The 22,275-nt window shown below is 40.7% G+C and overlaps 1 protein-coding gene across 1 annotated transcript; it reads right to left on the bottom strand.

The window, feature by feature from the left end:
- Positions 1–5,323: 5,323 nt before the first annotated feature.
- Positions 5,324–22,249, bottom strand: si:dkey-32n7.7 (uncharacterized). The gene is made up of 12 exons (XM_059530139.1): positions 21,982–22,249; positions 21,233–21,328; positions 20,946–21,078; positions 20,704–20,828; positions 20,334–20,612; positions 20,122–20,214; positions 19,866–20,001; positions 16,183–16,209; positions 15,387–15,585; positions 11,635–11,903; positions 11,378–11,523; positions 5,324–5,686 (listed from the first exon to the last, which is right to left on the bottom strand). Exons 1-12 carry the CDS (start codon positions 22,114–22,116, stop codon positions 5,324–5,326), a joined length of 2,001 nt encoding a protein of 666 aa, XP_059386122.1. The 5' UTR covers positions 22,117–22,249.
- Between the last annotated feature and the right edge of the window lie 26 nt (positions 22,250–22,275).

Raw genomic sequence — 22,275 nt, forward strand, 5'->3', positions numbered from 1 at the left:
CTACTGACACCTCAAGTTCTGTTATGACTACATCAGAGAGGTTTAATTCTGGAGTGTGTGATTTCACTTAATAAATTAGTAATTATAATTACTTTACATTTCTTTAGAGGTTAAGGTAGAGGTCGGGCTAAGGTAGACTTAGTAGTCTGTGACCAATGAAAACCTTAGAATTGGCAACAGGCCAGCGTTGTGCTTTTGGGTGAATAAAAGGAAAGAAAGAAAATCATGTATTTAGGCTCCATTTTCAAACTATTAACAACTGAAACATCTAATTCTGCAAATGCCAGGATATGTGAGCGGAACTATTTGAAATGAGAAGTGAAAGCAGTGCAAGTCAGCAAATTCATTAAAAAAAAAAACATGCATTGTGTTGATGAGGAAACTGACATGTTCAAACATATAAAACTTAATAGCTTGTGTAACTAATATGGACCACAAAAAAAAAAAAGCTTATCTCAAAATGTAACCCATGTGAAAAAGAAGTGTTCTTAACTGTATTAAAAGTTAATTTTTTGTGTACTTCAAATCATAGAAATATACTTAAACAACAACAACAACAACAAAAAATTAATAATTATTGCAGATAATATAATACAATTTTAATTAAAGGCAACTTAAGTGTACTTAAAGTGAGTACACTTTAATGACAATATTTCTTAAAGGAAAACTATGTTCTTCCCTCAACTTAGACGAGTTGATACGTACCTCTCCCGTCTCAGTGCATGCACTCACTTGCTGTAGCACATGGTACCTAAATGTTAGCGTTTAGCTTAGCACCATTCATTCCTTAGGATGTAAAAAGGGATGAATTTAGAAGCCACCAAACACTTCCATGTTTTCCCTATTTAAAGATGGTTACATGAGTAGGAACACGAGTAATTATGGTGGCACAAAATAAAACGTGGCAATTTTCTAAGCGGATAAAAAAGTATAACTATAATGTATTGCGAAAGAGCATTTCGCAGCACTTCGACGCAGTAATATCATAACTCCTGAAAACTCCCCCAAACTACTTCCATTAGTGCAAGGAGAGGGGAGGGGGAGTTTCCAGTAAGTTTCAGTGAGTTAGTCACGTAATGTTTATGGAAATGGATCTTTACTACTAATTATTTAGCATTTTAGGCTAATTTTGACCACAAATTATCTGCTTTCTGCAAGTGTAGTGGTTTATTATTATTATTCAGTGAATGAAGATAAATGTTTATGAGTGGATTTTGTTTTTGAATGGTTTTGAATGGATTTCAATGGAGGAGAGTCTTCACTACGCTGAATAAACAGCTTTTTAGAGGAAACCGCTTATAATTTAATGAATGGACAGCCTAATGGCTAATCTCCAAAATGCTTTACACTAAGCAACACTTTCGGATTTAACTATTTTTTGAGTTAACACTGAAAAAATATAGTTTTAAAAAGAGAATTCAATGACTTTTTGCGACAGGTGGGACATACAGTACACTGTAAAAAATAAGTGTAATTTTAACTGTACCACAGTTAATCACAGCTGCCAAAATTATTTTGTAAAAAACTACATAATTTTTTTTAGAGTGTAGCTTATAGCATTTCCTATTCATTCCAATGGTGTCTGTGAACTGATTGAGTGTCGCACAACTGTAGTGTGATTATTAATGCACAACACATGTGATCCAAGTTGACTGTTACGCTTTCTCAGATAGGTCCTAAATGTCTGTTAGACAACTAGGTAATTAAGAGATTAAAAAAAAAAAGTTTTAAAATATGCTAAATTACAACTTCATTATTAGAGATATAACTAGAAATTGAATTATATAGAAAACATGTAAATGACATTGTCAGTACATTGATCAGTACACTTTAGCCATATTTTAAAGACACTAGAAGCAATTATGAAAGTAAACATAAAGATGTCATAAAGTCCTCAAAGTTGTTCAAAAAAACTCAAAATTCAAATAATTGCATTTGTGATACATTTAAAATGAATTTAAAATGAAATGCACTTAAGAGCTAAAAACAATGCATTTTAATTTATACATGTGTCCTTCTAAAGTACATTATTGTGCAATAAGTACACTTTACAAGTTATGACAATTATGACATAATGATATATATAAATTATAAAATATATTACATATCCTTTATGTACATATCATTTAAAAAGTGTGTTGCATAAGTATTTAACATTTATTCATTTGCTAAATGAAAATAGGTGTAAAGATAAAAACATGAACACAACATGAAATAAAATGGAACTGACAAATTATCAATAGTCAGTAAAATAAATATAGCCATATAGCGTGCGCTGCACTTACAGACGGACGTGCAAATGACCATTTCAGTTCTCGTGTAACCATTTAAAACAGAACCAAACATTCACTTACATGCACTTACAGGAAAATAATGTTGTGGCGCGCGCTGTTCTGCTCGGCGGCCCCACCTACCGCACGATCTCTGCTGATTGAATTAGAGCGCAACCGACCGTCTACCAATAAACCAAGGTCTAATTCCGAGCTAAATAGACGTCTGCGTGTGGAAAAGAGCGAAATTAACTCTGTCGCTTCCGATCGTATGGCGGGAGACGCGGAATAGATGCGATTAACCCCTGTGCTGCATTAAATATTTTACGCCGTTGAGTGCATTAATGACCAAAAATTATCACATATTTAACATTGCCTAAAATATTATATATTATTATTATTTTCCACTTTTACCAAGTTAAATCTTTTAACCAGCATCAGTCCTCATCATACCTACCAAATATTTATTTAATTTCAGGATTATAACCCTTTAAATTCCAATTTTGGTAACGATACCATCAATTTGTATAAGAGGAAAAAACACAAAAATGTAATTATTTTCCATATACTAAATGCAAAGTGAAAACCTTGGCTATGGATTATCACAGTCTTGAATATGTCAAAGATTAGCAACAACAGATTTTTTGCTATGTCAGATTTAAAAAAAAAAAAAAATCACACATAGCGGTTAAGGACAAATTTGGTCCTATTTGAACCCATTAAAATATCAATTTTTGAACCCACTGTCATAATATCATAAAAATCATAATTTCTATTAAAATACCCTGTCATTACCAAACCTTGGGGTAAAATATTTACTTTTTACCGTTTTCCACCAAATGGCGTCACTACATAGGTATTCCCTATGGGTGGAAATGCACGTTATTTCCCTGGTGTCCACTAGGGGCACTATTGATTGTGTTATGAAGCATTTCAATGGCTCAATAATATAAAATGATGTTTCTGAGTATGTGCGGATGTATGAGAGAAATGTGTGTCTGCGTTGACAAAAGTGTGTGTGTATAGGGCCTAAATATAATACATGCTGTTTAGGTGTGTGACAAATCACAATATCCTGAAGGTCATATTTTACCCTTTCTGTCTACTCTCTCTCGCTCTCTCTCTCTCTCTCTCCGCGTGTGTGTGTGTGTGTGCACGCGCGCGCATTTAGCAAGAGAAAGCGCTTCTCACTGCATTGTTTTCTTTCTGTTTGATTCATGCGTATTTTACGCACAGATATGAACCTTTGACACAGCTTCGTTTTTTTAGCAGTCTATGTTTCAAAGTTAATTAATAATTTCTCACATACGTAGAGGCACAAACACAGCCATGCAGGCAGTCCTTAGAAAATAATAACACCTTTCATCTTGCGGCAACACAAAGACGAAGAGCGCTGTGGAGTTTCAGCTCACCTCGGATTCTGACTCCCCATCTGACCCAACTCAGAGTGACGAACTGGTGATCTTGTAGATTTCTACTAGGTGACTATAACCTGTGCCTGTCTTGTCTAAGGACTGACTGCATGGCTGTGTTTGTGCCTCTACGTATGTGAGATATTATCAATTAACTTTGAAACATAGACTGCTAAAAAAACGAAGCTATGTCAAAGGTTCATATCTGTGCATAAATACGCATGAATCAAACAGAAAGAAAACAATGCAATGAGAAGCGCTTTCTCTTGCTAAATGCGCGCACGTACACACACACACACACACACACACACACACACACACGGAGAGAGAGAGAGAGAGAGAGAGAGAGAGAGAGAGAGAGAGAGAGAGAGAGAGAGAGAGAGAGAGAGAGAGAGAGAGAGTAGACAGAAAGGGTAAAATATGACCTTCAGGATATTGTGATTTGTCACACGCCTAAACAGCATGAATTATATTTAGGCCCTATACACACACACTTTTGTCAATGCAGACACACACTTCTCTCAGACATCCACACATACTCAGAAACATGATTTTAGATTATTGAGCCATTGAAATGCTTCATAACACAATCAATAGTGGAAAATAACGTGCATTTCCACCCATAGGGAATACCTATGTAGTGACGCCATTTGGTGGAATACACTATACAGTGCAAATATAATGCTTTTGCTTCAAAATGAAAGGATGTTTCAACATAAATCATGATTCATGTATTAATGACGACCCCGGCTTTAAACTACGTTTTAATGGGTTTAAATGGGCCATTTTTGGTCATTATGGTGCTGAGTGTTACTATTTCATACATATTTTACATATTTCACATATTTTGCAAAATGGGATAAATTTTTTAAAATGTATCCAAAAAGTCACAATTTTGCCAAATTACATACCATTTGCATTAAAACAGCCAAAAAGGTGAAAGAAATTCAACTGCAAATGACCAAAAATGTCCCTAATGCAGCACAAGGGTTAAAGCGAGTTCAGGAATAGCCACCTGTCAGTGGAATAAAAAACAATGGAAAAGCGGGATGAGCCGCAGGTTGATGGAGGAGAGGCGGATCTCACGTGCCATATGCTGCATATAAAGGCTGTGACAAATTACTGGCGCCAACTACGAAATCAACTTCAAGGAAAAAAAGAAAAAAAAAGAGAACATAAATAAATCCTAATGCTTCTTTAAATATTATATACAAACAGCTTCCCAATATGAAACAACATGCCCGTGTTTCTTCACAAACTATTTGACAAACAATATATGTGTTCACAAGGTAATTAGAAATAAATCGTAGTCCAGTATATATTAAATAAATTGATGTAATGCAGGATATAAAATGAATTATTATTTGGAGTGAAAAATAAAATTGTGAAGGGATAAACTCTTTAAATCAATGTATTTGACTGAGAATAAGCCCCACTTATGTCATCACCACAATGTATATTTTTGTACATACACTACCATTCAAATGGTAATGTTTTTATTATTATTATTATTATTATTTTTAATAAGTCTTTTTATTTTAATATTATGAAATCTTATTTAAACAAACTGTTTTCTATTAGAATAGAAACACACACACACACACACACACACACACACACACACACACACACACAAAAAACTTACTGACCCCAAACCCTATAAATAATGGAACACATGAGTGGAAGCAACAGAAAATATGATAGCAAAGAATTTTGTGGAGTGGATGTTGCAGAAGATGGAATTTTAGATTCTGTTAATAGGAAAGGAGGAGGAGGAAGACCAGGACAGCTGTAACTGTAGTCAGGATCAGCTCCAGTGGAGGTAAAGTCCACAAAACCTGGCGGATCACTGCAAACAATGGAGCTGATCCATTCCTGATAACGTGATACTCTGGTGTACACACCGGGAAGTTCAGGTCGAGCACAGCCAGTCCCAAAGCTAACGATACCGGACTGAACCCATACAGAGCTCTGTCTGCTCACCATCGGACCTCCTGAATCCCCCTGAAAATACACATCAATAAAATAACTGTAGAAAGAAACATACACTACCATTTAATGGAAGGATTATGTTACACTGAAGACTGGAGTAGTTATGCTGGAAATTCAGCTTCAGAATGATTTACATTTTAAAATATATTAAAATAGAAAACAATTATTGTACTTGTGGCAAGGGGGGTGTGGTTTAGCAAAGTCTGCAGCGGGAGAGAGAGTCAGGAGATGAACGGTGAGTGAGTGGTTTAAACTCAAATAACCAGCACCTGTATCTTGTTTCAGTAATTGGACAAAGTACTATTGTACTATTATTTTACAATATTACTGTTAATGTATTTTTGATCAAATAAATCCAGCCTTTGTGAATATAATTGATTTCTTTCAAAAACAAAAAAAATCGTCTAAGGTTATGTATTTAACCCTGGTTCCTCGAAGGAACGAGACGCTGCGTCGAGAACGAATGGGGAACGCGTCCAGCGTGACATCTCTGAATAACATGTATAATCAGTCCAATGGAAGGGCGAGACGTCATAGGCGGGTGACGTCAGAGACCAGGAAGCATAAAAGCATGAGTGGCGAAGCCGATAATCAGCCTCAAAGGATGAAGCAAGCGCCGGCCAGAGATGCCGTAAGTGTGGCACTGCGACGCAACGTCTCGTTCCTTCGAGGAACCAGGGTTACATACGTAACCTTAGACGTTCCTCTTCAGGAACTCGAGCTGCGTCGAGAACAAATGGGGAACGAGAATGCCCACGCCGCCAGACTTTCAAATCTCTGCCTAGTGTGGAAGAGCACAGCTAAAGCAAGAGAAGGAGAAGGAGCCTGACAGAAATCGTGGACAACCCGTCCAATGGCCAAACTTCAGAAGGAGTGAGTCTTGACCCCCAGGAGAGGGGAGATCAGAGGACTCGAGGCTTAGGATAGCAACATGATCAGCGCTTAGCATAGCCTCTTCTGGCCGGAGGCCTCAGCGCACCATGGAGGAAACATGTAACCAGAGGGTTTCTGCCCACTGACTGGCCACCGCGAGGGGTGCGGTAGGCCACCATGGCCGCCACGTAGACCTTCAGGGTGGAGTAGGTCAACCCCTGCGGAGAGCCTGCAGGAACTCCAGCACTGTACCATCCGGGCAGTTAACTGGGTCGAGCTGGCGGTCTCCGCACCAAGAAGTGAAAAGCTTCCACTTCAAGGCATACAGTTTCCTCAATGAGGGAGCTCTGGATTGGAGAACGGTCATACAACCTCGGTTGAGAGACCGGAAGCTAAGAGTTGTGCCTCCTCAGAGACAACACCTACAGCCTCTAAGCTCCATGCGGGGGCACACCCTCCGCCTGCGAGAGGAGATCTCTCCTGACGGGAACCTCCCATGAAGTGCCGTCAAAAAGAGAAATCAGGCCCAGGAACCATACCCGGCCCGTCCAGAACAGGGCTACTAATAGCAGCCGGCCTCCATCCCGGTGCACTTTCTCCAGAACTCCCGAGAGCAGAGCAATCGGGGGAAAAATGTACAGATGAAGCCTTGTACATTCTCTGTACCATGGCGTCCAGCCCCAGTGGAGCTGGATGAATCAGAGGAAGCCAGAGGGGACAGTGTGATGTCTCTCGAGTCGCAACAGATCCACCCGAGTCTGGCCAACCTCTCTAACTCTGCTTCATCACCTCAGTGTGAAGCCGCCATTCCCCGGGCCTCGGCCCCTGCCTCAACAGGATGTCTGCTCCCATATTAAGATGCCCAGGAATGTGAACTGCTCTGAGTGAGAGTAATTCGTCCTGGGCCCACACAAGGATCTGGTACGCTAGTTGTATAAACGGCGTGAGTGCAGACCTCCTTGGTGGTTGATGTAAGAGACCACCGCTGTGCTGTCGGTGCGCACCAACACATGGTGACCTCTTAGGTCTGGGAGAAAATAACAAAGTGCACAAAGCACGGCCAGCATCTCCCGGCAGTTGATGTGCCATGTCAGATAGTGACCACTCCACAGACCGCGGGCAGGGTGGCCACTCATGACCGCACCCCAGCCGGTGAGGGACGCGTCCGTCGCTAGCATCATGCGGCAACAAGGAGCTCCCAGCATTGGGCACTGAGACAAGAACTAAGGCTTCCTCCACACATCCAAGGCACGTAGGCAGTGCTGCGTGACCTTTAGCATGCAAAGTTTCCCCTCAGGGAGAACCCCTTGGTCTTGAGCCACCACTGTAGGCAGCAGGCCAATAGTATTCACATTGGACGCAGCTACCATCGGACCCAGCAATCTCCGTGACTGCTTAACAGTGAGTGACCAGCCTTCTCTCATTCACGCGACTGCAGTGAGTATCGATTCGATCCGAGCAGGTGACATACGTGCTTGCATCATGGTCGAATCCCACACCATGCCCAGATAAGTGGTTCTCTGAACTGGAGAAAGCACACTTTTCTTGGCGTTAAGTCTTAACCCCAGCTCTTTCATGTGAGCGAGAACGACACCTCGGTGTCGAACCGTCATCTGCTCAGATTGATCAGATTAACCAATCGTCAATGTGGTTGAGTCGTGAAAGTGTGGGGTGAGAGTGCAAGGCCAGTGGAAGATCCGTATTGGTAGGCTTTTGCCCCCAAAACAAACCTCAGGAACTTCCAATGAAGAAGGATGGAGATAAGTGCATCTTTTGATAGATCATGACACACCAGACCTCGGACTTGGCCTGTGCAGGCATGCTAAACTTCAGTCCCCTGACTGAGCGGTTGAAAAAGCACAGATCTAGAAAAGGACACAACACCTCATCCTTCCTCGGTACAGTGAAGTACCGGCTGTAGGTCCCGGACTCTGCAACCCAAGGAGGGACCACCGCGATGGTCTCCATCCTCAGAGAGAGTCTACATCTTTTCCATTACCAGAGCCTGCTTGGGGCCCACCAGAACTGGATTCTGTAGCCTCTCACGACAGTGTGCAGGACCCACTGAAACACATTTGGCAGTAGTTTTCACGCTGCAAAATAGTCTACTAAGGGAATCAGCCTCTCAAGACTGATCTCTGGTGGCATCAGAGCAATTAGCTCGGTGCCCTGAAGCGGCACACGGGCAGGAGACGGCCGAACTAGCTGCTCTGGAAACCTCCCAGGAGGTCGGGAGCCTCTTAGCACCGCTACGTTTCCGAGCGTTAACTGAGAGAAGCGCTCGCTAGAGACCGCTGCGCCCTGGAACACCGGCAGGGGTTTGCAGATCGATCTCCTGAGGGCACTGAGGAGAGACGGGCACCGTGTAATGCGGTGTACACCGCTCTTCCCCAGAGGGGCCTTCCCTCCGAGGTCCTGAGCCACAGCATCAGGACTCTCGTAGCTGAAGTCTCCTAAAAACGACGGTCCTCAGACACACATCGTCTGCTAGGAAGACTAGACCAGCCTGCTTGGGGCAGGACCCCATGAAGTACACTTGGCAGGGGCTCCCACACTGCCATATGACCTCCTAAGGGAGCCAATCTCGCGAGACTGGCCTCTGGTGTGCCTAGAGCCACTAGCTTGGTGCCCTGAAGCGGCGGACCAGCAGGGGACGACCGTACTAGCTACTCTAGAGACCTCCGTAGAGGTAGCGAGCCTCTCAGCACCGCTAAGTTTCCGGGCGGTAACTGAGAGAAGAGCTCGCCGGAGATCGCTGCGCCCTGGAACACCGGCAGGGTTGGCGGAACGATCTCCTGAGAGCATTGAGGAGAGTACACCACTCTTCCCCAGAGGGAGCTGGCCCTCAAAACGTCCTAGGCCTTAGGCGACAGGACGTTATGATGAAGGCTATCCAGCGAAAACAACGGTCCGTAGAACTGCTTTCCACTAGAAGCCTTCGGCCTGGGAGCGGCACGAGGGGCTGGAACACGGTTGGGACTGCTCCGCCCAGCAGCCCCTGACCGTCTCAACCTCCTCAGAGGAAGAGCGGTACACACATGTTCTCACACAAGAAATTAAATCCCATATATATTATATATATATTTTTTTTTTAATGCTACTCAGTCACACAAACAACATCAATCTCCTCAGAGAAAGATGGATGCTGCAGCGAGCTCTGCCTCCGAGGACAAGGAAACCGCAGCGCTGGTTTCCAAGCCTCGAGAACGAGCTCTAGATCTAGTGAATTGGTAGAGAAATAGATAGGACGAGCCGTCTCCAACCCGTTCGCCAGATCATGTGCAATTCCCACTATGGTGGTCGCCGCCGTGCCTCAGCATCAGCGAGACCGCGACCTCAAGCTGGCATGCACGGACACACTCCTCGGAGTGTGCCCGGTGAGAGAGCATGCAGCAGCAGCAGCGAGCTGTCTCAGAGGGCGAAGAAACCGTAGCGCTGGTTTCCAAGCCTCGAGAACGAGCTCTAGATCTAGTGGACATGGGTGGAAATAGGACGAGCCGTCTCCAACCCGTTCACCAGATCATGTGCGATTCCCGCTATCGCGGTCACCGCCATGCCTCAGCACCAGCGAGGCCGCGACCGCAAGAACCCATGCACGGACACACTCCTTGGAGCATGCCCGGTGAGAGCGGAGCGCCTAACAGCGAGAAAAGCACAATCAACCCCCCGAGAGCTGACTGCGTGAGCTCCACTCTTCATTGATGCTGCTTATGTTAATATTAGGCATAATATGCTTGTGTGACTGGTGCTTGTGTAACTGGCGAGTTCATCGACGCCTTTCCACATCAATCTCCTCAGAGAAAGACAGGCAGCGCGTCGCGTCTTCTCATCGGGGAGAAAGTACCGCAAAAGTGGGCTTCCGACCCCCGAGAGTGGGTGCCGGATCTGGTGGCTAAGAAAGAAGATAGAGACTTGCCCGACTTACATTCCTTGCAGCAGATCCGAAAGCGAATCCCGTGAGCACAACCACCGCTCCGCCTCGGCGAAAGCGGGGCTGGCACCGCGAGAAACACCAGTGAAAGCTCTCTCCTCAAAGAGAGCCTTCTGAGAGTGAAGCAAAGGCTTGCATCGCAGCCGTCAACTCCCTCGAGAGCTGACACTGCGCACTTCACTCTCAAGCAGACAACACACGAGCTGCGTGTGTCCCTACCTTTTCTTTTTTTTTTTTTTATTGGCAGTGAAAACACACAGCCTGAACGCTTCCAGCTCTCGCACAAAACTTCTCTTGATTGAAGCTTTGACAATGGAGTTTATCAGTGGACAAACGACACTAAATAAGACTCACAAACAGATAGCGACTGACACACACACACAGAGCGCTTGCTGAAGACACAAGGCTGATTACCGGCTTCGCCGCTCATGCTTTTATGCTTCCTGGTCTCTGACGTCACCCGCCTATGACGTCTCGCCCTTCCATTGGATTGATTATACACGTTATTCAGCGTTATTGGACGCGTTCCCAATTTGTTCTCGACGCAGCTCGAGTTCCTGAAGAGGAACTTACCGACCCCAGATTTTTGAATGGTAGTGTATGCTGGCTATACTGTATTACATATTAAATCCACATTTGCCAAGATGTTATTAAAGGCTAACCATTGTAGAGACAAGACTGAAGACATTTAAGGAAAATAAAAATAATGGTGCATAGATTTTTTTTATGTATTTATTTTTGTCCATCAAGAACTAGCAAACAACAATTACTTGAAAATTTTTGTTTGCTTGTTACCAAGTGTCTTAAAAAGTCTCTGAATATCTTTCAAAGATTTGGTATGAACCTCACAAATGTTTGCAAAAAGTTTGGGCTGAACTTTTTGTTCAGGGTTTCTGTACCTGACATGAGTCCTTGCCTCCTTCCAGTAGACCAGCACAGATCATTTTGTCTGTTATATTTCCCACTCCATAGAGACAGTTGCACTGTCTGTTACCAATTACAGGAACCTCCACTTCCTGTAGAATATTAGGGGATGGAAGGGGCACTGTAGGAAAGACATGAGATGTTATTTACTCTGCATGACTATGCTTTTTTGAATGGCATTGTTAAAGGCTTTTCATGTTGATTTTAATGTGAAATGGGAATGAATACTCACCTCCTTCACCAATGTTTCCCCATCCAGTGACCCAGCTGTCTGTGCCGCTGTTGAACACACTGTCATGAGCTGCAAGACACACGGGTCTGATGTAGTCAGTGAAGATGACTGGAGAGCTCATTTTGAGAAGAGCAATATCATTGTCATTTGTTAAATGGTTGTAACTAGGATGTTTGTTGATTAATTTCACATATCTGAACACTTCATTGGGGCTGAAGCCTTCCTGGGTCTGTTGCCCCAACAACACAGTGTAAAAATATGCAGGATCCCTGAGGAAGTTAAAGAAATAATGAAAAACTAGTGGGAATAGAGTTTTAAACCCGTAAAGCCTGAAATGTAAATAATGAGACCTTTTTTTTATTCTTAAATTGAATGGATTAATAAAATAAATATAATTTATTCATGTCTATGCAGGAATCATAATTTAATTGTACATTTTGGTCACATAAATAGCAACATAAGCACCAAACTGCATATTTTGCTCAGTTGGGGCATCTGAATAATTCTCGATATATCATACTATATGGGCCATAAAATACTGCATCAAACGTATATATTTATTTTATTAATCTGTTTAATTTAAAAAAAATAAAATAAAAAAAGTCTTAATGTTATTTTATATTTCAGGCTGTACAGGGTAAAACATTTAATCTTACATTTTGGTGATATAAATAACAACATATTGACACAGAGGGCCCTATAATACACGCGGCACAACGCGAAGCAAAGCGCAGTGCAAGTGTGTTTGATAGTTTCAGCCCGGCACCATTCGCATTTTCCTGTTCTGCGCCACGTCATTTAATTAGCAAATGCATTTGCGCCCATTTGTGCACCCATGGCGTGCTGGTCTGAAAAAGAGGTGTGTTCAGGCGCATTGCTGGTGCAATGCTTTTTTTAAGGAGCTGAAAATAGACTGCGCCATAGACCAACTCAAACCTGGTCAAACCCATTTCATCTCAGAGACGCGTTCTGTCTTCACGCTTGCCAAAATCAGCCATGTAAATAGCAAATCCGTCATGGCACGAGCGCAACTGGCTCTTAAAGGGAATGGAAGATGAGACTCTGATTGGTTTATTGCATGTTACGCCCAAAAAAATACCCAATTACTCATTAAGAGAATAGGGATAACCCGTTTAGACCATGCGCCCAGGCGCACCAACCATTTTCCGTCGTTACAATAGCAAAAGTGGATTTGGACACGCCCTGAGTGCACCTGTGCCGTGCGCTTTACACTTTGCGTTTAGATCGTTAAAATAGGGCCCATAGTCACAGACATTTAAAGGTATTTATGGTGACTGGGAGGAGACATGTTTTGGTTCACTTATTTTTGTCATGGCCACAACATATTAACTCGTGGGAATATGATATTAGGTAAATTCAGAACTGAAGTGTGCATCCCTATGCCCTACTCGCTTGAAATGGCAGAACCCTTGAACTGTGTTCTTTGAAGGGTGTTGGTCATTTCTGTCTCCTATAAGCGTTAGAAACTCATTTAGTGAAGGGAATGACTGACCAAATGTTACCATGACAATTTTGCGTGTATGTGCAGCATTCAGCACTCCATCAGTTGTTGCAAATAAATATTTCTTCTTCTTATTTTATTCCAATATTGTCTAATTGTGTCTCATTTACTATTACACATTTTCAAACTAAACTTGCTTACACTACTGTCCTAAATCAGATTTACATCACATGTTCACTTCACTAATGGACTTCTGGAAAGGGCCCTTCGTGAAGGGATTCAGTGGTTTACTTTCATTTGGAACACCCCTACAAATGGCATCCTCTTCCCAAAGTGGCATTCAAGGCAAGTTTGGAATTCACCCATTATGTCGTGGCCACAAGATATTAATTCATGGGAACGACATATTAACTTGATCAATGATCAAATGATCAATTTCTCATGGCCATGATGTGTACTTCTTATGTTAAGGGGACGATATATTTTTATCTTGTGGCCACGAGTTTAATTCGTAAACAAAACTGCGTGACGATAGCAACCTGTGATTATCAGAGATTAATTTATTAATATTTTCTAAATGTAAATTGCCTGAAATATATTACTGTTGTTCAGTAGAATGTATGTAATACTACTACTAATAATACTATTTCTACTTTTAAAATTATTAAAAGATTAATACAATTAACGTTACAGATGTTTTATGCATTCAAATAATTAGACATGCGTAAACAGAATTTGGTAACAATAAAACAGGTGAGAAAAGATTTAACACCTCATAGGGCTTTAAACATGTAATTTTTTTGTTAAACTTTTAAGCTAAAACGATTACGGTGGTCATGATTTAAGTGTAATGTGAAATTAATGATATTGTTACATTTAAGAGTTGATCTGCTGACAAGAAAGGTCTAGTTGACCTCCCTATGCTAAACAGAAGCCAGCGTTTCAAGTCATTCTCTCTCTTGCAGGAGACAGAAAGAGAAAATCCCATCTGCTCACTCTCCATTAGCTCACATTTACCCAATGCTCGGTCTTGTGAGGCACCTCGGCAACCTTAGAAACCGAGTGAATGGTGGAATGTGTCACTGACTACATTTACAAGCTGTTAAAATTGGGGTTATGGTCGGGTTAAGGTCACTATTCGGGATTCTGAAACATTCGGGATAACCCGTTTACATGCGTGAGCAGAGAGAGTTACTCCTGTATACATGGAATGTGTAATCAGTCGCCAATATTCCGATGTAAACGGCGACGCACGGTTAGCGTCTGGACGTACGGGCAACAAGACGCAATTTGCGTCATTTCCGATTCTTCTTCCTGTATCCAAAGACAACAACAACAACAGCAGCAGCAGGCGGATAATGAATAGTTTGGGGCAGATAGCGATAGTCGCTCCAAAAGTGTGGTGCTGTGCTGCATCTCGCCATGTTAACCTCGACTTGTTTACTTCCGCTATACTGCACGCGAGTTTTTTTATGCGCCGTCTCTACTCAAAAGACCAAGATTCCTTGCGAATAGAACATGCGCAGAACACACATTTTGATGGGGATATGCCGAAACGCGTTTACAAGACCAAATATTCGGGTTAGAAAAGGGGTACCCCAGGTATAATATCCCGGTTTTTAAAAACCAGGGTTTTTGCCAGTGTTTACATGGCCGTGCACGACTGGGTTATTGCTAATATTCCGGTTTTGAACGGGTTATTGGCTGCATGTAAACGTAGTCAATGAGGCAATGACATGGAGAAACACACTTCAAAAATGACATGGCATGAGGAAAACAAGTGTTTTGCTTGAAACAGCCACTGAAGCACAGTACAAGAAATCCAAAGAAAAAAAAGAAAGAAAGAAAAAAACCTAGCATGAGCCGTAAATCTCGTAAATCTCTTCTTGAAGAAAAATAAATCTGAGAATATATACGTATAGCATGAGTGATGCAATATCTCTTTAAAGAGGCAATGTCTGTGGCATCTGCCAATGAATTGCTCATGATTCTACTCAAGCTTCATACAATCGGTTCCATCCACAGGTGTTCCCACAGTATCAGCACTGGTGCAACACTGAGTATAATTGGGTAAGCATATGAAAGGGAACATGATTCAACGCAACAAAATGATGACTGAATAAACAATGATGAACAAATAAACATTTTTTCAAAAGCCTGTTGATACAATACTATTGATATGATATATTAGGCTTTTAACATTAAATCAATTACTTGGTTAAATAGCAAACTACTTAAAGCATCTATGAAAGCTTCAGAATTGATTTGCAACTAGGTTGAATGAGTTTACCCATTAAAGCAGTGGCCAGCAGACAGCACCCACTCTTTGTTGATCAGAGAACCTCCACAGATGTGGCTGCCTTGCCAGAGGAGACTAGCTTGCCAGGGCCAGCGTCCAGCTGAAGCGTTCTGACCTCCCACTATCCTGCTGCTGGTGGTAACTGGGGTTCTTCCACATATCAAAGCACTAGAAACATCATCTGAGGAAGCTTACACAAATGTCACAATAGTTGTATTACCCAAGAACTTCTCAAGCAATACTGCTGCAGATGCATCATGCTATTTCATGATTTTTTTTTTTGAAGGGGGCCAATGTTAAAATCCTTATTCAATATTTATTTACTTGTCAATTCTGCATGAAACATTAACATTCAAAAGATTTAGAGAAGCAAATCTCACCAAAAGGTGGGAAGTTTTCAGCACTGATATAGCCTATTAAATATTTAAAGGCCAAAAATTATTTTTATTACATTTTACTTTATATATATATCAGTCGTGGCCTAATGGTTAGAGTCGGACTCGCAATCGAATGGTTGTGAGTTCGAGTCTCGGGCCGGCAGGAATTGTGGGTGGGGGGAGTGCATGTACAGTACAGTGCTCCCTCCACCCTCAGTGTGTGTGTGTGTGTGTGTGTGTGTGTGTGTGTGTTCACTGCTGTGTGTGTGCACTTCGGATGGGTTAAATGCAGAGCACGAATTCTGAGTATGGGTCACCATACTTGGCTGAATGTCACGTCACTTTCACTTTTCACTTTCATATATATACATAACTGGAAACCTGGAAATTTTTTCAAAACATATATGTACCTTGGGGATACGTTTTAATACAGAATCCTGCAAAACAAAACAGAGGCAAATGTTACAAACAGTACTGGACACTATTTAAAGAATTTAAAGGGGCATGAACTGTTTTTTTTTTATTATTTTATACTGTTGTCTGAGGTCCACTTATAACGTTCCCATGGTTTTTGCATTTAAAACATCAAAATCAATCAGCAATAGCCTATTTTCTACCATGGTTTTGAGACCGGCTCGAGAAAGTATTTATGGGCGTGTCTGATTTAAAGACTTAAAAGTAATCGCTTACTGCTATGATTGGATAACAGTTTTTATAGTAAACTAACTTTGTGTGTGTCTGTTTGACAAGCTACGTCCTTCATAGTTGGAACCTTCAGTGACTTGTCAATGTGTGGATGAACTTTATTTTTAAGTTTTAGCTCACGTGAGTAAAACATTGTGCGTTTGTTTGCTTCATTTCACTACAAATTCCTTTGTAAACAAGATACAGGTTGATGCTGGATTTTCAGAAAGACTGAGATTAAGAGGCAATGCTGTGCCGTCTATATTGGATTTGACAGAAATGGTGCAGCACACCTATGCTGGGTACACACCACAAGATAATCAGGCTGATTTTGGGCCGATTGCTTCCCTTTCGTCAATCTTGGGTAATGTCCCGATTACCTTGGTAGTTTTCTAAAGATTATTTTATCAGATTTACCTGTGGTGCAAGGTGTGTTAAGAGTAATGGTGGGCATTGATAATTTTTTAAAATCTTGATTAATCTCACTGTAATTTTGGAATTAATCTAGATTAAAATGGCTCATTTGAATTCTGCCAAAGTCATTCAGAATATGTGTGCTACCCAAATAAAATAATGACTAAAAGTAAGTCTTTTAGAACGGGATTCTCAAGCAAGGTGGTGCATTACACCAGGGGCTCATCTCCTTTTTCCAAAATGCATCACAAGGTGCTTTCTCAAGTGCTTGTCGAGGTTTCCATTGGGAAGCTTCTTAAAAAAAAAAAAAAAAAAGAATTTATTTGACAGTGGGCATCAGTGATACGCGGGTCACTGTATAAACAACCCGCACCCGACCGATGTTTTCAACTAACCCGCCCGCAACTCGGACCGCAAAAAAAGAAAAAGAAAATATTGTACCCGACCCTCTTCCTGACCCGCATTTTTAACAAGTAGTAAATGCGTTGCCCCTTTATATTAACTTAATTACTTAAAGGATAATAAGCGTTATGACCGCACACATAAGGCTTGCCACAAAGAACTGGTTAAAGTAATGACTATGAATGTGTCTAAATTAGCAAGGAGACATTTAATTGTTTAGTAATAAACTGGTGTTTTCTGTGTCGCTGCTAAGATGAAGTTGACGATGCGGACTCGCCATGAATGCCAGAGAGAAATGCACATTTCATATGGATTACATAATCAGAGAGTAGCCTATTTATTTTGATTTGAATATTTTCTTTTAATATTAGACATTTCAAGCTTTCTGTAATATATTGCCTATATTTCTTTTTAAACACACCGACTAAAAGATTAAGACACCACCTGGCCCAAAATATCACCCAAAGTTTCTACAGTTTTTTTCTTAGCTATTTCAGAATCTGGAAAAATGACTGGGGCAAACTTATTGCAGTCAGTAGAACGATATGAACGTGTGTGATGTACGGCATGATAAATGCTCGTCACTTCTGCTGCCCAAACTTTGTCAGCCTGTGGGTCATTTGGTTTATTGAAAAACAATTGCACTGATTTGCATGTTTCTTGACGTGGGGGGAGGGGTTCTTGACGTGACGAAGAGGGTTTTTTTTTTTTTTTTTTTTGGTACTCACATGCACCATGTCGCTCACGTTGTATTCTCCACCATGTCCCACAGAAAAACTGCTTTTGCATAAAATGCAAAAAGCTCTCTCTTCTTCGCCATCTACAAGTCTTAACCAAGAGTATGTTGCGGTCCATTCGCTATTAAAAGTGCATCTTCTCTTTTTCGTGGACACAGGCCATGGCTGCTTTGCTTAACCTGACCAAACAGCGCACGCGCTCCCCAATTTGAGATTGTTAACAAATGTTGAGGAGGCATTCGTGCAACAGTCAAGAGTTTTATTGACATACGACTCAGCCTATCAACTAACGTTTTTATTGCTCTCCTCTGAACTATTGGAAATAAGTTAACAGTACGCCTATGGACATATCGGTGTATTTATTAGGCAGGGCCGAATGAAAAAGCGGGACAGATGCTCAATTTGCGTGAGGCGGGACAAAGGGTAAAACTGCTGTACAGTACAACATAAAGCGGGACAGGTGGTCTCTCTATTCGCGCCAGTTATTCTGCCAATAATGTGTAGGCCAATGTATTTCAAAATTGTGTCTAGTACTATATAAATTACAAAGGTTTAATTAGCATCTTTATTTCAAACGACCCGACCGACCACGACCCGAATATCATATCAGTCATCCAAAATATTTTTGGATGACTCGTGTCCGCGGGTAACTGCTCATTTCGGATCAACCCACGCATCACTGGTAGGCATACACACAGGTTCGAAGACTCGTTCTCGCCCCCTACAGAGCAACTCGACTAGGTATATATCTTCGCTAAAATATCAAGGTGAAAGTCATCATAGCTTGCATAATATAGATCCAGCTCTCAACCCAACTTTGAGAATAGATTAACGGCGATATTTATTTTTATCGCCCGAGAAGAGTCTCAACGCAGAACGTTAACACCGATAACGGCCCACCAGTAGTTAAGAGTGACTGAATCTGCTCAGAAGAACATTGGAGGCGTTCAAATTGTGAAACGCAAAACATATTTAATATTTACGATCAGAAATCCTAGAAATCCTGATGTGTGGAAGGAACCCCGAGGGCAAATGTGCATACGATCTGGAGATTATCAACGTGAAACGATACAATTTTCAATCAGAAAGTGAGCTGACAGAAGCATATCAAATGCAATCATCGCAATTTCTTCTTTCCTATTGTCCACCATGTTTAATCTCATTTCTCAAGGGATTTTGTGAGTTTTCCCGTGTTCATAGTCGGGATTCTGGTTGAAAATCAGTTGGTGTGTGGTGTGCATTTTTTTCGTCACATCAATGCACACCACAAACTATAGGAGCAAAAAGGTTCCATCTAGGATTTTTTGCCTTCTTGTTTGTGGTCTCTCACATTTTTAAAATCTTATGAGATTTTACTAATATTTTAGTGTGTACCCAGCATAATATTTAAATCCAAAGGAAGATTATGGAGTGACTGTATTCTTCCACAATCAGGCACTGCACAATATGTTTAGATCTTTAATGGCATTGCTTGGTTACTTGATCCCATTTAACATCAATTACGTTATTTCCCTGTCATGTGTGAATCAGTGGGCAGAGCTACAGAATTATGTGTTGATATTTCTCTGTGGAGGTGGTTTTTAACCTATCTATTATGTCATATGTAGGCACATTTCAGGATCTGCGTTCGCTGGGCCTGGTGTCAATAAAAGCTTTTATTTCAGTAACAAGTATGTTTTCAGTTCTGAAACTTTTAGTATGGTGACCTCTTATATATCAAAAGCTCAAGTAAAAGTTGATTTCTCAGTTCATGACCCCTTTAAAAAAAGCATATGTTTTGAGACAAAAGCTCAAATTAGACATCTGAATTTGAGCTAAATGACACATTTCATGAATACATATATAGATATATATACCATTGTTTTCTGATGAATTGTCAACACGAAATACCCATCTACCCGTGACATTGACATTGCTTGTGTATGACAGATTTGCAACCTCAGAAACCGGAATTGAAAAGAAATTAGTAGAGTAAATTGTGTCGAAGCCAGACTGTTAAAGAAGAAAAACAAAGACAAAATAATAATTAAATTAACATTAAATCACATTTCACACTGCTAAAGATCATAAACTGAGATAAAACAATATTTTGATGCATTTTTCACACTATACCTCTGCACTTTCGGTCGGAGTGATAAAATCATAATGCATAAGTGTAAATGACATGTTTTTTCCAGACACCAAAACCACTTGGAAGGTTGACTCCTGGAAAAGACCGAGAATTCTTCATTAATACAAGCGTTATTCTGGATATTCCATTAAGTTCAGTTCTATGGAAATACTATGCAACAAAAATTAACATGCTAACTGAAAGAGAAACTTACTGCATCTCTGTTTCCAAAATATGGTACTTTATCCCAGGTAGCAATAAAAACCCAAGTGGCAGAGAAGTTCAAGTCTGGAAAATATTTGTTTATTTCTCTTGAAGCACGATTCAAGAGACGAGCATCTGTTACTTGTCTGTAAGAGATGGTTCCTTTCTCATAATTATAAATGTCTGTCCACAGTGGAGCGATGATGTCTACAGACGAGTATGCAGGAAAATAATAGGGATACCACTGATAAAGTGGACTGTCAAAGGTCAGGTCTCCATTATTATTCACCTATAAGATAAAAACCAGTTGTCTGTATTTTCATGTAACATCAAATTTGTGGAATATATATTAATGTCATGAATATCACAATGCTTCTTACAAATATTTTGTCATATTCACGTCCAAAGTACACAAATGGCTGCAGCAGAGGAATCAGTGGAGAACTTCCATCATCTGACCTCGGGCTCATCTCATCCTCTACACCTCCATATGGGTAGAATGTCCCTAATATCCAATATAATTATTGTTTTTATACAATACTATAAAAAGTGTTTTTATACAATTTTTTCATGTTATTTTCATGTCTAAAATGAAATTGTCTATATGAAACAGTGAAGTTACCCTCCTCCGGTCCACCATCAACACGAAATACCCAGCGTCCCGGCACATTGACATTACTGGAGTTGAATAGCTTATTTTCATCAGGCACAGGGATTGAAAAATAATTTATGGAGTTTATTGTGTCATAGCCAGCCTGTGTATAAAAAAATATTATATATTAATAATAAATAAATACAAATGACAAGGTTATATGACCTTTGGAATATTTTTTATTTACTTATTCCACTGAAAGACATCTAGGGTCTTATTGATATAATATATATTACAAAGTTCTTATTCTGTCCAACCTGAAAACTTTGATCAGTTGAGGAGATATTTCCATAGTTCAATATGACAAAGGAAAGAGTTCTGCAAATGACTAGAACGACTTGGAAGGAAGATTCCTAGGAAAAGTCCAGTAAAAACATAAAATTTCATTAAAAAAAAAAGATTTTCAAATGGTCTATAAACAAAACTCATTCAGGCAAAATGTATTGGGGCTTTCGCACAAAGTAGTTATGGAAATTTAGTTAGAAACTACAAGGGTGATCCTTACAGAATAAAATTTTCCCCTAGGACTATTTTCCTGGTTGCATTTAGAAATTCTAAAGTTGGAACCGGTTTACAGAAAAGATCAGATGTGCTAAAACAATATCCACATTTAAGTTTAGACTCAACGCACATCTGTTTAGCTGTGCATTTACTGGCATTCAACAACGTCAACAACTAGTGGATGGACGATGGAGAAGTGCCTGGAGTTGGGTGTCTGTCAATCTCTGACTGTTTTCAATGTTTGAGTAGACCATATGTCTACATGACTTTTACAAGACATTACCCTGCTCTGTTCCTATAACTAAAATCATTCACAGTTCTTGCAGTGCGAACAGATCAATAGTAATAGAACCATGAAAATGTTGCTTCAGTGCGAAAGCCCCCTATGCAATTCTTAAAATAAGTTGGATGTTGACAAGAATTTAAAACACACTTTCAATCTCTGCCTGAGATTTACACTATTCTTCTGTTAAGGAAGATTAACATAGCCTTTTAATCTACATACCGTCGTGGGGCTGTTCAAGTACGGCAATCTATTCCAAGTAGCAATGAAGACTGAATATACTGAGAACCCAAACTGAGGGAAATACTGTTTGATATCATTTCTTGCCCGGTCCAGAATACGGCCTCGAGTCACCATGCGGTAGGAGATGCTTCCACTGACGCTACAGTCAAATTTCGCCCAGAGTGGAGCTATAATGTCTCTAGTAGAGTTGGAAGGGAAAGCCTTGGGGTTTCCTTCATAAAATGGTTCAAATGTCAAAAGTCCATTATTGTCGACCTATAGTAAAAATTTGAA

This window comes from Carassius carassius, chromosome 39, assembly GCF_963082965.1.
Source record: "Carassius carassius chromosome 39, fCarCar2.1, whole genome shotgun sequence".
NCBI classification, from domain to species: Eukaryota; Metazoa; Chordata; class Actinopteri; order Cypriniformes; family Cyprinidae; genus Carassius; species Carassius carassius.